Consider the following 16,915-nt stretch of genomic DNA (forward strand, 5'->3'; position numbering starts at 1 on the left):
GGGGGGCAGGGATGTTGTTAGTCAATGTCAGGCTCTCTCCGCGGGAGGGGGGAAGGGAGGTTGTGCTGGTCGGTGTCCATGGGGCAGACAATTTTTATGTTGCCTAGGGCAGCACAAAACCTAAAAACACCACTGTAATGGCCACTACAGGTATGCAAACCTGGGAGCCTGCAGAGATCCCACCAACATGGTTCACAAAAGATGCTGTCAGGAGGGTAAACTCCCCAGCATCTACCATAGATTGAAATATCAGCCCTAGCGGCACTGATCACTTAGCACGTGTCACTAGAAGTATCTATTCTCACAGGCTTCAGTGGCCAAAATGCCAAGCACAATACCCTAGGCCAGGTGTAGGCAACCTGCGCCTCTCGACCTGTTGACTACAAGTTCCATCATGCCTCTACAAGTCATAGCTGTAACTGTCAGTTTTGTAATGTTGCAATGCCTCATGGGAAATGTAGTTCCACAACAGCTAGAGAGACGCAGGTTGCCTACCCCTGGCCTAGGTGTTGGCAGAGATAGTCATTGCGAATTGTGAATACTGCAACTCCCTCCTCATTGGATTACCTTTACACAGGCTGTCCCCCCTCCAGTCCATTATGAATGCTGCTGCCAGACTCATCCACCTTACCAACCATTCAGCATCTGCCACCCTTCTCTACCAATCCCTCCATTGACTAAACTCACCCAACAAATAAAATTCAAAATACTAACAACTTCTTATAAAGCCATCCACAACTTGGCCATCAGCTAGACTACTAGAATTCCTCACACTCCATCTTCCAACTGAACTCTCCTGCCTCTAAGCAGGCTCAGCCACTCTTAAGGGCTGTCCTGACCCAATGCCAGGCCTCCTGCTTAGGAATTGGTTAGGATCCCATAAGAATGCAGGCCAGCTCCTCCTCACTCCCGCCCACTGAGTTCAGGGGAAGGTATCAGAGAGCTGATCGGGAGAGTCTCTCAGCCCTGACCCAAATTCGACACTCTGACTATCACCCAGGCTGATACTCAGCCATTTAACTAAAAAAAGAATTAGCTAGCTCCCCCTGGCTAACTAGGAGGGTGCAACATATGTGTAGCCATCAATTCCAATGTTACCTTGCACTTATGCTCCCAAAAGGATATTGGCACCAGCTCATACGGCAGATGGGTTTTGACCAGTCGGGGCGATGGAGTTTTATTCAATACGTCTACCCCTAAAGGAAAGAATTAAATAGTCAACATCAAGAACAGTGTTATTTTTTTTTCATGAACCAAGGTGTGTGAAACTTAATCCAAGCTTACCGATAGGAACGGGAGGTGGGGGGCACAGCTCCAGAAATGGAGAACGTACATGGGTAGGAGCACGCATGTTCTTCTCTATCTCGCCATCGTTCATTACAGAGTCCACAATCTCTTGTATCCATGTTGTGCCTAGAGAGACCTCAGAAGAAAATAGCAATTTAAAAAGAGAGAAGAAAAAGATTGTAGACTTGAAGTTTCGAAACATGTCTTTGGGCCCCACCAGCGGGTCTACTCTGACCCTGACTTACATCCTGCTGTTGGCATTAGCTGAAAAAACTCTTGTATTTCCCTCACATTAGGCCAGCCATGTGAAAGAACCATCATTAAAAAAATAAAAATTTTAGGCAACCAATTTATTCAATAATTGAGGTTCCTGTTTTATCCAATAACGATCTACTTTTTAATTTGGGAACATGGTGATCGGAGCGGGTTAGAGAATTTAGTCAGGTGAAAAACCAACAAAGACCCAAGCCTCTCTTACCTGCCTTAGGATACGTCGCTATGAGGATATCGTCTGGTCTGGCTTGAAATTTTTCCACCTTTTCCCATTGATCCGCGATGGGTTTAGATAGTGGCACTCCGTGAACTAAACATAGTGGGAACCTGTAAACTGCACTTTTCAGTAGTTTGTCCATGTTGGCCTCCTTAGATACCTACAAAGAGAACAGAAATGAGGAGCTTGCAATTTTGTAACCTCTGATTGGTACAGATTGGCTTTATACTGTATATATATTTTGGAAATGGGGAGACATAAAAGACAATCCATTATGCATCCTAAAGGCAGATTGTAACGGAACCGACCCAGTCTGCGCTTGGGTACTTCTGTTAGACTACTGCTTCCCCATCCGAACATCGACCACAGCCAACCATACAAGACTAGACACCAGTCTTGAAGTAAACCAGGAAGTAGACCTCTTTATTTTAACACAGATAAAAGATATACACATTCAAGGGAACAACCCCCCCCTCCCTGCATAATTACACAGGGCGGGGCAATCTACATTTAGTAACAAGAGACACCAGCAGACAGTCCCATCAGGAGGGAGCGCTGCTGGAGACACCCCCCATCAACCCAATACACACAAACACATACATCCCATAATAGTTTGCTCCCAAGCAAGACACACAATAGAACAATGGGATGCAACCACATGGCATCAAACAATCAACAACCCCCCACCCCAATATCGGGACAGATCACCCTGTACCCCTAACAGGCACAGGGTGACTTACACATAAGAGGGATATGGGGAGCTGAGACGGGTCTCCCCACCTCTCCAAAGTGAGTTGGGTTCCATGGGCCCCCCACCCCCAAAGTGACTCCCGTCACATAGAAGATTTCCCCACAGGAATGAATGAGAGGAAGAGCCTGGCCGAGAGGACTGTGCGGCTCCCAGGCAGCTGTACATGGAAAATCTAATCGAGATAAGGACAACTGAGTATACAATTTGACGGCTTGCTGCCAGGGGGAAGAGACCATTTTAGGGAAACTGTATTAAAGGTCTCCAGGATACGTGCATTACCTTCAGTGACCAGGATCCAGTGAATGAGCATGAACCCCCCAGGGATCGGTCTCCAAAGTATATCCATTAACCCCTCAATTACCAGTCACCAGTGCAAATGCATTAATCCCTCCCTATCCTTGCTTCTCCCTAGCATAGACCATTGTTTCTCAACCTTTGTTCAGTCAAGGAACCCTTTAAAATTATGGACAGTCCCGAGGCACCCCATTCTAAAATGGGGTGCCTCAAGACTGTCCATAATTTGAAAAGGGCACCCCATTCTAAAATGTAAAAAAACTATAACAGCAACATCCACACATGTAGGACACCCAACATTAGAGGCGATTTATTCTTCCAAAGCAAATACACTTTTGCACACTGGTACTGACTAGTATTCCCACGTTTCTCTTCTCCTTCAGTTTTTCATCACGGAGATAATGTGACCCCAGCAAAGATGGAGAGGGGCGGGGAGGGTCAAACTAGGATGCTGTGCAGGCAGCTGACATCCTCCTTATCAACTGATGATGTCATTGCTTGTCAGGACGCTGGTGGCAAGAAGGTCGGCTTGTTCCACCCGCTGGATTGTATACAAGTTTTGGGCAATTTGTAGACATTTTGCCAAGGCACCCCTGAAGAAACCTCAAGGCACCCCTGAAGAAACCTCAAGGCACCCCTGAAGAAACCTCAAGGCCTGGGCACCCTGGATGAGAAAGGCTGGCATAGATTAATGTGTCTCAATCCCCACTTTACACAGATCACACCCTTCTTTTTGTTCATAAAGAGACCCTGTCACCAACTTACAAAAATTGCAGATAAAAGTACACTAAAATCTGATATTTTACATACCTACTTGCAGGGTCTTTCATTCCATAAAGTATTTTTTATTCACTCGCAATGTGAAAACTTGATTACTTCATGAGAGTCGTTTTTCTAGCACAAGCCCCTCCCCCCCCCCCTCGCGTGCCATAGCCTCTCCCTTAAGAGGGTCTAATAACTGTTCTGTGCTGGCCCAGCTACTCCACGCCACCTCTCTTCTCCCTACATAACATTTTACGTGGCTGCTGAGGGAGGAGCGAAGGGGGATACTATAGAGTAAGCATTCTCAAGCAGGGTTCCTCCCGAAGTTGTTAGGGGTTCTTTAACCGCCTCCCATATAAGGAAATTTCGGGTGGGCGTTGGCTCTCTCGTCATGACGTCCTCCCACTATAACTGCGCATGCGTGCCTCCGGGGATGTGTTGATCGGTGGTGCGCTGTGTCCCTGGGACGGATCGCAATAAAGAGCCGACGACACAGACTTTATCATGTGATACAGATGATCGAATGTAAATAGGAAATGTTAGTGATCGGCAGTCCTCTCCTCATGATGACAGCGAGTTAGGAGAGAAGAGCCGATAAGCGGCATTCCTCAGAGGGGACATCTACACTGATCATCAGTGTAGCCCCATCAGTGCCACCTGTTAGTGCCCATAATTGCCACATATCAGTGCCCATCAGAGCTACCTTTTAGTGCCGCCTATCAGTGCCAGTCAGTGACGCCTAGCAGTGCCAGTCAGTGACGCCTATCTTATGCCAGTCAGTGACGCCTATCAGTGACGCCTATCTTATGCCAGTCAGTGACGCCCATCAGTGACGCCTATCTTATGCCAGTCAGTGACGCCTATCAGTGCGCCTAACAGTGCCAGTAAGTGCCGCATCTGTAGGAGATATTTACAGTACCTATCGGTAAGCCTTAGCATAGGCTCCCCTGTAGGTAAAAGAGAAACAAAAGCATTTACTACCACTTAAAATCATTAGTGGGTTCAAATCTAACATTTTTTGAACAAATAAATTTCTAATAGCGACGGTGGTTTTTATTTGGGAAATAACAGATAAGATAATAATAAATAATAATAATAATAATGAAAATTATTTGGAAGTAATAATAATAATAATAATAATAATAATAATAATAATAATTTGGAAATAATATTTGGAAATAATAAAAAAATGATTTGGAAATAACAATTATATAATACCAATAATATTAAATAATAATAATAATATAATAATAAAAATGATCTGGAAATAATAATGAAACAAATTTGGAAATAAAAAATGATTTGGAAATAATATTAATAATAAAAACAATAATATTAAATTATTATTTGGGAATTATATAATAAAATGATTTGGAAATAATTATTATTTGGAAATAATAAAATAAAAATGATTTGAAAATAATAATAACAACATTTCAAAATTGAATGTTAAAAGCAAATGCAAATATTTGTCAAATAAATAAAATAAGTCACTTTATTGAACGTGCCACCAAGACTTTTTAATCTACCAGTGTATGGCCGGAGTTTTAGTTAAATTGTACTTTGTAGAAGGGTGGTAAACCCCCCCTCCCTCCTCTACAAGTCAAATTGACAAAGGGATTCGGATTACACAATGTGACATAACAGGTCATCCCTGTAGTAGGATTGCGTGACTCCACAACGCACACACCCACATACATTCACACGCATGTTTATACACAGGCGGAAACCTCCGCTAATTATTGTGTATCTGGGAACCATTTCCTATTTATTATTAAAGACTATTTTTATGCAACAGAAATACCTTTTTTTAGCTCTCATCATGGAGGAATCTGTCGTGTAGTGTGGATGGGGGAATCTGTCGTGTAGTGTGGATGGGGGAATCTGTCGTGTAGTGTGGATGGGGGAATCTGTCGTGTAGTGTGGATGGGGGAATCTGGTCATTTTTTTGGACTCTATATGTATCTGGACAGCCTTAGTCCCAAATCCTCCATTCTGAATTCCTGTCTGCAGATCGGAATTTGGTCCCAGAACTTCCAGTTTCTCCAGTTGTGCCTTTCTGGCATTCCCAGTCCATAATTCCCCTTCCCCCCAGGGAGGAGAGCTGGGTGGGAAGTTTTCCATTTCTTCCTGTGGCTCTGCGACCTCGCTCCCACTATATGGATCCCCCCTCCTGATCCCAGCCCCCATATTCCCTCTCCCAGACACAATACACCAGCCCAAGGCTCTGATCCTGGATCTCCTGGACCATACCAAGTCTTCCCTAGATCTGGGGTCCCCTGCCTGCTCCCCCTCACCTGCTGATCCTGCTCCATTCTTCAGCCTGTCTTCTTCATGTGTTCTCCTTCCTGTGTCAGCTTCCCCTAAACCCACCCTGCACCGCCCTGAACCACAGTCCTCCCTCATTAACCCTTCAATGGCTAGACTCCACTGTATGTGCATTAACCCATCAATGACCAGACTCCACTGTATGTACTTTAACCCTGCAATGACCAGACTCCATTGTATGTACATCAACTCCTCACTGGTCAGACTCCACTGTATGTGCATTAACCCATCAATGACCAGACTCCACTGTATGTACTTTAACCCTGCAATGACCAGACTCCATTGTTTGTACATCAACTCCTCACTGGCCAGACTCCACTGTATGTACATTAACCCTTCAATGACCAGACTCCACTGTATGTACATTAACCCCTCAATGGCCAGACTCCACTGTATGTACATTAACCCCTCAATGGCCAGACTCCATTGTATGTACATTAACCCTTGAATTATCAGATCCCATATTATGTGAATTACCTCTCAATGTCCAGACTCCAATATACGTTCATTAATCATTTAATGACCAGACTCCATTTTACATGCATTAGTCCCCCAATGACCAGGCTCCGTGGTATGTGCATTAACCCCTCAATGCCCAGACTCGCCCAGACTCCGCTGTATGTGCATTAAAGTGTTACTAAACCCACAACAGTACAATCAGTCTGTAGATGCAGCAAAGCATGCTTGTTATACTGTGGAACCTAAGGGGTTAATCCTCTGCATTGTGTAAAAAAAGGCTGTTTGATCCTGTCTTCTCTGATCCTCATATTTTTCTACTGTACACATACTACGGCCAATTTAGACAGGAGCCAATTAACCTACCAGCAAGCCTTTGGCGTGTCTGAGGAAACTGGAGTAGCCGGAGAAAAACCCACGCAGGCACAGGGAGAGCAAGCAAACTCTAGGCAGGTGGTGCTGTGGTTGGGATTCGAACCAGCGACCCTGGTACTGGCCCCCCCCCTTGAGGGTTAGGGATTGATGGAAACTGACAGCGCTATATAAAAATCTGCAATAATAATAATGACCAAATTCCATTGTATGTGCCGTAAAATGGTTGTAAAGGCAGAAGGTTTATTTACCGTCCTGTATTCTATTCATGAGGGTATAAAACCTTTAATGTGCAGCGCCCCCTAGCAGCCCCCCCTTAATACTTATTTGAGCCCGAGTCAGGAGCGCTAGCGGGGGACCTGAGAAGAGGAGGATCCAGGCTGCTCTGTGCAAAACCATTACACAGAGCAGGCAAGAATGACATGTTTGTTATTTAAAAAAAAAAAATGGATCCTATATAACGGCTTTAAATCCTCCAGTGTAAGCAAAAACTTTTGTTTAGTTTGGGAGAGAAAGAGGGATTAGACCCCCTGTCAGGTATTTATTGCTGTCTGTGTGATTCACCCTCCAATGACCAGACTCCACTGTATGTGCATTAACCCCTCAATGACCAGACTCCACTGCATGTGCATTAACCCCTCAATGGCCAGACCAGGGACGGACGGACTATTCAAGCACTCGGGCACTGCCCGAGGGCCCAGTGTCAGTAGGGGGCCCCATGGAATGCCCCGGTACCTTTTTTATAGACTTTTTTGGGTGTGCTTTGAGTGTGGGCAAGGACACGGGCCCCATGATCCCCTATTGCCCAGAGGCCCCATGAGTTGTCAGTCCGCCCCGGGCCAGACTCCACTGCATGTGCATTAACCCATCAATGGCCAGACTCCACTGTATGTGCATTAACCCCTCAATGACCAGACCAGGGACGGACTATTCAAGCACTCGGGCACTGCCCGAGGGCCCAGTGTCAGTAGGGGGCCCCATGGAATGCCCCTGGTACCTTTTTTATAGGCTTTTTTGGGTGTGCTTTGAGTGTGGGCAAGGACACGGGCCCCATGATCCCCTATTGCCCAGAGGCCCCATGAGTTGTCAGTCCGCCCCGGGCCAGACTCCGCTGCATGTGCATTAACCCTTCAATGGCCAGACTCTGCTACATGTGCATTAACCCTTCAATGGCCAGACTCTGCTGCATGTGCATTAACCCCTCAATGGCCAGACTCTGCTGCATGTGCATTAACCCTTCAATGGCCAGACTCTGCTGCATGTGCATTAACCCTTCAATGGCCAGACTCTGCTGCATGTGCATTAACCCCTCAATGGCCAGACTCTGCTGCATGTGCATTAACCCTTCAATGGCCAGACTCTGCTGCATGTGCATTAACCCTTCAATGACAAGACTCCACTGGATGTACATTGCCCCTTAATGCCCAGACTCCATTGAAAGTACATTAACTCTTCAATGACCAAACTTCATTGTATGTACATTAATCCTTCAATGACCCTTTTCTTGTGAATGTGGATGGAGAGAGATTCTTCTTTTATTCATTCTCATTTGAATTTCTCTATAATGCAATATTATTGCTGACACCGTATGCGTGACTTTTTCTGTCAACCACAAGCGGGGCCCCACACTGGCATTCAGGGGGTAGGCCAAGCCTTAATCTGGGCCTGCTCTCTGGAATGCTCCTATGCCTCAAGATGGCCTCATAAGATATGATAAAACTTTGCTTCCCTCACCAGTTGTATCAACATTCTCTCTTTTGGTTAACTTTCCTACACGCTGATTTTTTTCAGTCTCTGTGTATTGTTATTGCTTTTCGGTTCATTTCAGTCTAATACTAGATAATGAGCCCCCCGGGATTATTATTATTATACAGTATTTATAAAGCGCCAATAGTTCGCTCAGCGCTGTACATTACAAAGGGGGACAGAACATGTGACAGAACAATACCAATACAATGCAAAACATGAGGGGATCGAGGGCCCTGCTCCTTGGAGCTTACAATCTAGGAGGGAGGGGATGGTGGTACAGGACGAGATAGCTGTGGGGGATGGAGTGGTAGGAAGAGTGGAGGAGGTCAGCAAGTTAGCAGGGGGTGGGGTAGGCTTCCCTGAAGAGATGGGTTTTCAGGGTGCGCCTAAAGGAGAGGAGAGTAGGTGATAATCTGATGGGTTGGGGCAGGGAGTTCCAGAGGATGGGTGACACCCTGGAGAAGTCCTGGAGGGAGGAGGAGACCAGGGAACTAGAGAGAAGGAGGTCTTGTGAGGAGCGGAGTGTGCGTGTTGGGCGGTACTTGGATATTAGGTCGGTGATGTAGTTCGGGGCAGTATGGTGGACAGCTTTGTACGTCAGTGTTAGGATTTTGAATTTGATCCGTTGCGCAATCGGACGCCAGTGGAGGGATTGGCAGAGGGGAGTGGAGGACACTGAGTGGAGGCCAGTGGAGGGATTGGCAGAGGGGGGTGGCGGAGACGGAGCGGTTGGAAAGGTGAATGAGTCTGGCAGCCGTATTCAGGATGGACTGAAGCGGGGATAGCCAGCGGCGAGGCAGGCCAGTGAGGAGGGAGTTGCAGTAGTCGAGTTGTGATATGATGAGGGAGTGGATGAGCTGTTTAGTGGTTTCTGGGGTTAGGAACGTGCGGATTTTGGCGATGTTGCGGAGGTGGAGTCTGCATGAGTTTGTTAAAGATTGGACTTGGGGCTGGAAGGATAGGTTGGAGTCCAGAATGACACCAAGTACTCTGGCCTGCGGGGCGGGTTTGATGGTGGCGCTGTTGGACTTGATGGAGAAGTCAATGGGGGGTGGTGTCCGGGCTGGGGGGAAGACAAGAAACTCGGTCTTGGAGAGGTTGGAGAGATTCACAAAGCGGATTACATTTGTTTCAGTGTAATTCCCATATCCCCCTGCTATAGTAAGAAAAATAAATAATAAAATACATTGTAACAACTGCTGCCTCCATGTTAATTCATTCTTCACAGCATTAACCCCTCAACAACCACACTCCAGTGTATGTGTGTCAACTCCTCAATTCAAGTGTATATAAGCCCAAGAATACCCCCCTCCACCCCATGACCAAACTCCTGATAATGTGTGAAGCACATATTATAGAATCTGGTCATTGAAGGGTTAACACCCCCCCTCCATGACCAAACTCCTGATAATGTGTGTTAACCCTTCAATGACCAGATTCTGTAATATGTGCTTAACCACCCCCATGACCAAATTCCTGATAATGCGTGTTAACCCTTCAATGACCGGATTCTAGAATATGTGCTTTAACCCCCCCCGACTCCTTAAAATGTGTGTTAACCCTTCAATGACCAGATTCTATGTGCTTTAACCCCCACCCATGACCAAACTCCTGATAATGCGTGTTAAGCACATATTATAGAATCTGGTCATTGAAGGGTTAACACCCCCCCTTCATGACCAAACTCCTCATAATCTGTGTTAACCCTTTAATGACCGGATTCTAGAATATGTGCTTTAACACCCCCCCCCCCCCCCCCCCCCCGACTCCTTAAAATGTGTGTTAACCCTTCAACGACCAGATTCTATGTGCTTTAACCCCCATCCATGACCAAACTCCTGATAATGCGTGTTAGCCCCTCAATGACCAGATTCTATAACACTGCATGTGCTTTAACCCCACAATCACCAGATTGTATTTGATTTTCATCTCAATGACCAGATTCAATTGTATGTTCTTTAACCCCTTAAATTTCAGTCTCCATGGTATGTGCATTAACCACTCAATGGCCAGATTTAATTGTACTGTATGTGCTTTGACCTCTCAGTCTCCCGACACCGTTCACTCTTTATTGACCAGACTCCAATGTATGTGCAATGAAACTGATCTCCAGGTATCTTTGTTTCGTTTGCGTGGTTTTTTTTTTTGCAGAGTTAGTTACATTGCTCCAGCCTGGACCAATGTAAGTATACAGATCCCATACCTGGCCAATCTCTGTGGCAGAGGAACCACTGCAGTTGTTGCTCCAACGATCCTTGCTCTCTTCCAGGCCCAATGGCAAGTGGCTACCCTGCTGCATAGTGAGCACAGGCACGGGCATCATTCACAAAGCGCCTTGAATAGGTGTTCCCTGATTGGATGAGGTGGAGAGTGTAAATCACCACCCCACCTCATCCAATCAGAGGATGCATTGCATTCATTGTGAAGACCTATGTAAGGACCAGATTCCACATGCATTGACCCTTCAATGTACAGAATGTAGTGTATGTGCATTAACCCTTCAATGTCCAGACTGCAGTGTAGGTGGATTGCCATCAATGACCGGACTCCATAGTATGTGCATTGATCTTTAGTGATCGGATATCAAAGTATATGGAGTCCCTCTCCTGCTCCCTGGTCCTGTACCATGTATTCATCTCTGGTCTCCTCTACCTGCTCCCCCTCACCTGCTGCCCCTGCTCCATGGTTCAGCCTCTCCTCTTCTTCCTACCTGTGGCTTCTCCCCCCTCCACCCTGAACTATAATCCTCCCATCATTAGAGTTTGTGCATTAACCCCTCAGTGTCCAGATTCCACTGTATGTGCATTGCCTCTGAGCCCGAGTTCACACTTCCGCGGTGTGACACATCGCATGTGATTCGCAGGAACCGCGCCGCATTCCTGTGCAAATCGCATAAGAATTCTGTGCAGTGCGATTTGAGCCGTACATTTTGTATGGCTCAGATCGCTCCGCATCCACACCAAAAAGGCACAGGACCCTTTTTTTGGCCCGCAGTAGAATCGTATCGCATGGGAATTCACACCTATGTGATCCAATTCTGCACATCGCACCGCGTTTTGCGAACTGATTTCGGGGTGTCGGTAACTTAACACACCCGCAGCGGTTTGGGGTGCGATTGTGAGGTGGTGCGGAACTCGCATTGAAACTGATGCAAATTCTGCACATCAGTGTGAACTTAGCCTTGCAACATGGAACCCCCCCCCCAAAGCACCCCCCTGTGTTGAGGGCATGTAGCCTGGTATGGTTAAGGAAGGGGGGGGGGAGCGCTTGCTCGTAAAATGCTGCAAACCAGCGTTTTTGGACCTTTTTTGACCAAAAAAAAAAAACGCTAAAAGATGCAAACGGTGAAAAACGTGGGAAAATGCCGCTAAACGCTAATGCAAAAACGCCAAAAAAGCTGAAAAACTCACATTTTAACGTGACTTTACGCAACTAACGTTTCCAGCATTCATGAGGACTAACGCTGAGAAATGCTGCATAAAGTGGTAAAACGCAATAAAATGCTGCAAACTGCGCGCTTTTGGACTTTTTTTGACCCAAAAAATATTTTTTTTTGGTAACAAAAACAAAAAAAAAACCCCGTTAATAACCGCAAATGTGGAAAAATGCGGGAAAACGCAGCTAAATGTAGCTAAACGCTAAAAAGCTGAAAAACTCCGGTTTTTAACGTGACTTTACACAGCTAACGTTACCAGTGTTATCACATCGCCCCGTGTGCGTGAGGACTAATGCTGAAAAAGGCTGCAAAACGTGGTAAAACGCTGTAAACTGCGCGCTTTTGGACTTTTTTTGACACAAAAAAATTGCAAATGTGGAAAAATGCAGGAAAATGCCGCTAAATGTGACTTTACACAACTAACGTTACCGGCGTTATCAGAACGTCCCGTGTGTGTGAGGACTAAAAGTTCGATGGCAGATTCATTTGCTTTCACTACTGATGAGGCTGGTTTACTGGTATGCTTAACCTCTTGGCGCCTCCCGGCCTTTTAGGAGTTTCAGAAGCCGGGGCGGGGTTATAGGGTCATGTCACAGCGGGGTTATAGGGTCATGTTAGGGTCACGGCGGTCACGTGATCAGAAAAGGTCCTGATCGCAAGGAGAGATCGGGACCTTTACGTGAGTCAGGGCAGCGTTTTCCCACGTTTCCTGCATTTTTTTGTGGTTTTTTTTTTACCCACAATATATATTTTTTTGGGTCAAAAAAAGTCCAAAAATGTTTTACCACATTTTTCAGCATTAGTCCTCATGCATACTGGACGTTTTGATCACGCTGGTAACATTACGGGAAAAGTGAAGCCTCCAGCAAAGTAGTCCAGCCTTTAGTTAGGAAAAGGAGGTCCAAGGACAAGCAATTCCCCCCTCCCATTCCTCTCAACGAACAGATCGATCTCCACAAGTGGAGAAAAAAAAAAAAAACTATCCACCCACAGCTTTAAACTGTTTAACAGTAACCCAGCCACCTTCTGGGCACACCTCCCCAGGGATTGGCCAGGCTCTACTAAAAATTCAGACCAAGCATATGAATTCTCCCTCCCTAAGCTCTAGAGCAGGGGTGTCAAACTGGCGGCCCTCCAGCTTTTACAAAACTACAAGTCCCATCATGCCTCTGCCTTTGGCAGTCGTGCTTGTATCTGTCAATCTTGCAATGCCTCATGGGACTTGTAGTTTGGCAACAGCTGGAGGGACGCCAGTTTGACACCCGTGATCTAGAGGGAAGCCCATAACCTCCCAGCATGTGAAGCCCCAAAGAGGCCAAATGTAACAACCCCACCTTCTGTGATTACAGCAGAAGCCAAAAAAAAACTAAATTTACCAAACAGCCTAACTGGAGGGGTGATCCATCCTCCTCCTCAGCTTCTTTTTCTTTATTATCACCTGGTGATCCTGCCAAAAGAACTTTGGCCTGCTTCCTGCACTTGGCTTCAGCCTACATTGCCAGTCTTGATTTTGACCTGATCAATGGCCAGACTCCACTGCATGCGCATTAACCCCTCAATGGCCAGACTCCACTGCATGCGCATTAACCCCTCAATGGCCAGACTCCACTGCATGCGCATTAACCCCTCAATGGCCAGACTCCACTGCATGATGTGCATTAACCCCTCAATGGCCAGACTCCACTGCATGATGTGCATTAGCCCATCAATGATCAGACTCCACTGCATGTGCATTAGCCCATCAATGATCAGACTCCACTGCATGTGCATTAACCCCTCAATGATCAGACTCCACTATATGTGCATTAACCCCTCAATGACAAGACTCCAATGTACATTACCCTTCAATGACCAGACTCCGATGTATGTGCATTAACCCCTCAATGGCCAGACTCCACTATATGTGCATTAACCCCTCAATGGCCAGACTCCACTATGTGTGCATTAACCCCTCAATGGCCAGACTCCACTATATGTGCATTAACCCCTCAATGGCCAGACTCCACTATATGTGCATTAACCCCTCAATGGCCAGACTCCACTATGTGTGCATTAACCCCTCAATGGCCAGACTCCACTATATGTGCATTAACCCCTCAATGGCCAGACTCCAATGTACATTACCATTCAATGACCAAACAGCCTAACTGGAAGGGTGATCTATCCTCCTCCTAGGCTTCTTTTTCTTTATTATCACCTGGTGATCCTGCCAAAAGAACTTTGGCCTGCTTCTTGCTCCTGACTTGAGCCTGTATTGTCTGTCCTGACTTTGGCCTGCTTCCTGCACTTGGCTTCAGCCTACATTGCCAGTCTTGAGTTTGACCTGATCAATGGCCAGACTCCACTGCATGCGCATTAACCCCTCAATGGCCAGACTCCACTGCATGTGCATTAACCCCTCAATGGCCAGACTCCACTGCATGATGTGCATTAACCCCTCAATGGCCAGACTCCATTGCATGTGCATTAACCCCTCAATGGCCAGACTCCACTGCATGATGTGCATTAGCCCATCAATGATCAGACTCCACTGCATGTGCATTAACCCCTCAATGGCCAGGCTCCACTGCATGTGCACTAACCCCTCAATGGGCAGGCTCCACTATATGTGCATTAACCCCTCAATGGCCAGACTCCACTATATGTGCATTAACCCCTCAATGGCCAGACTGCAGTATATGTGCATTAACCCCTCAATGGCCAGACTCCACTATATGTGCATTAACCCCTCAATGATCAGACTCCACTATATGTGCATTAACCCCTCAATGGTCAGACTCCACTATATGTGCATTAACCCCTCAATGGCCAGACTCCAATGTACATTACCATTCAATGACCAAACAGCCTAACTGGAAGGGTGATCTATCCTCCTCCTAGGCTTCTTTTTCTTTATCACCTGGTGATCCTGCCAAAAGAACTTGGGCCTGCTTCCTGCTCCTGACTTGAGCCTGCATTGTCTGTCCTGACTTTGGCCTGCTTCCTGCACTTGGCTTCAGCCTACATTGCCAGTCTTGATTTTGACCTGATCAATGGCCAGACTCCACTGCATGCGCATTAACCCCTCAATGGCCAGACTCCACTGCATGCGCATTAACCCCTCAATGGCCAGACTCCACTGCATGCGCATTAACCCCTCAATGGCCAGACTCCACTGCATGCGCATTAACCCCTCAATGGCCAGACTCCGCTGCATGCGCATTAACCCCTCAATGGCCAGACTCCGCTGTATGTGCATTAACCCCTCAATGGCCAGACTCCACTATATGTGCATTAACCCCTCAATGGCCAGACTCCAATGTACATTACCCTTCAATGGCCAGACTCCGCTGTATGTGCATTAACTCCTCAATGGCCAGACTCCACTATATGTGCATTAACCCCTCAATGGCCAGACTCCAATGTACATTACCCTTCAATGGCCAGACTCTGCTGTATGTGCATTAACCCCTCAATGGCCAGACTCCACTATATGTGCATTAACCCCTCAATGGCCAGACTCCACTATATGTGCATTAACCCCTCAATGGCCAGACTCCAATGTACATTACCCTTCAATGGCCAGACTCCAATGTACATTACCCTTCAATGTCCAGACTCCAATGTATGTGCATTAACCCCTCAATGGCCAGACTCCACTGTATGTGCATTAACCCCTCAATGGCCAGACTCCACTGTATGTGCATTAACCCCTCAATGGCCAGACTCCACTGTATGTGCATTACCCTTCAATGGCCAGACTCCACTGTATGTGCATTAACCCCTCAATGGCCAGACTCCACTGTATGTGCATTACCCCTCAATGGCCAGACTCCACTGTATGTGCATCAACCTCTCAATGGCCAGACTCCACTGTATGTGCATCAACCGCTCAATGGCCAGACTCCACTGTATGTGCATTAACCCCTCAATGGCCAGACTCCACTGCATTAGCATTAACCCCTCAATGGCCAGACTCCAATGTACATTACCCTTCAATACCCAGACTCCACTGTATGTGCAATAACCCTTCAATGACCAGACTGCATTGTATGTACATTAACCCTTCAATACCCAGACACCACTGTATGTGCAATAACCCTTCAATGACCAGACTGCATTATATATACATTACCCTTCAATAACCAGACTCCACTGTATGTGCAATAACCCTTCAATGACCAGACTGCATTGTATGTACATTAACCCTTCAATACACAGACTCCACTGTATGTGCATTAACCCCTCAATGGCCAGACTCCACTGTATGTGCATTAACCCCTCAATGACCAGACTCCACTGGATGTACATTGCCTCTTAATGCCAGGCTTCATAAGATATGATAAAACTTTGCTTCCCTTGCCAGTTTTATCAACATTCTCTCTCTTTGGTTAACTTTCCTACACGCTGTTTTTCAGTCTCTGTGTATTGTTATTGCTTTTTGGTTAATTACAGTCTGCTAAATAATGAGCCTCCCGGGATTACATTTGTTTCAGTGTAATTCCCATATCCCCCTGCTATAGCAAGAAAAATAAATAATAAAATACATTGTAACAACTGCTGCCTTCATGTTGATTCATTCTTCTCAGCATTAACCCCTCAACAACCACACTCCAGTGTATGTGTGTCAACTCCTCAATTCAAGTGCATATAAGGCCAAGAATACCCCCCCCCCATGACCAAACTCCTGATAATGTGTGTTAATCCTTCAATGACCAGATTCTATAATATGTGCTTAAACCCCATCCATGACCAAACTCCTGATAATGCATGTTAACCCTTTAATGACCAGCTTCTATACTATGTGCTTAACCCCCCCCCCCTCCTCCATGACCAAATTCCTGATAATGTGTGTTAGCCCGACCGGATTCTAGAATATGTGCTTTAACCCCCCCAGACCAAACTCCTTATAATGTGTGTTACCCCTTCAATGACCAGATTCTATGTGCTGTAACCCCCATCCATGACCAAACTCCTGACAATGCGTGTTAGCTCCTCAATGACCAGATTC

The 16,915-nt window shown here is 46.3% G+C and overlaps 1 protein-coding gene across 1 annotated transcript in view; it reads right to left on the reverse strand.

The window, feature by feature from the left end:
* Nucleotides 1-5,947, reverse strand: part of LOC149457018 (sulfotransferase 1B1-like) — a 17,814-nt gene extending 11,867 nt beyond the window's left edge. Inside the window, exons 1-4 of the mRNA XM_089684177.1 lie at nt 5,882-5,947; nt 1,766-1,937; nt 1,285-1,413; nt 1,099-1,196 (exon numbers count right to left, since the gene is read on the reverse strand). Of these exons, the coding sequence (XP_089540303.1) occupies nt 1,099-1,196; nt 1,285-1,413; nt 1,766-1,937; nt 5,882-5,899 (417 nt within the window). The 5' untranslated portion in view covers nt 5,900-5,947. The remainder of the gene's footprint in view (nt 1-1,098; nt 1,197-1,284; nt 1,414-1,765; nt 1,938-5,881) is intronic.
* Between the last annotated feature and the right edge of the window lie 10,968 nt (nt 5,948-16,915).

This window comes from Staurois parvus, unplaced genomic scaffold, assembly GCF_062004578.1.
Source record: "Staurois parvus isolate SC_StPar_1 unplaced genomic scaffold, SC_StPar_1.0 ptg000338l, whole genome shotgun sequence".
In the NCBI taxonomy this organism is placed as follows: Eukaryota; Metazoa; Chordata; class Amphibia; order Anura; family Ranidae; genus Staurois; species Staurois parvus.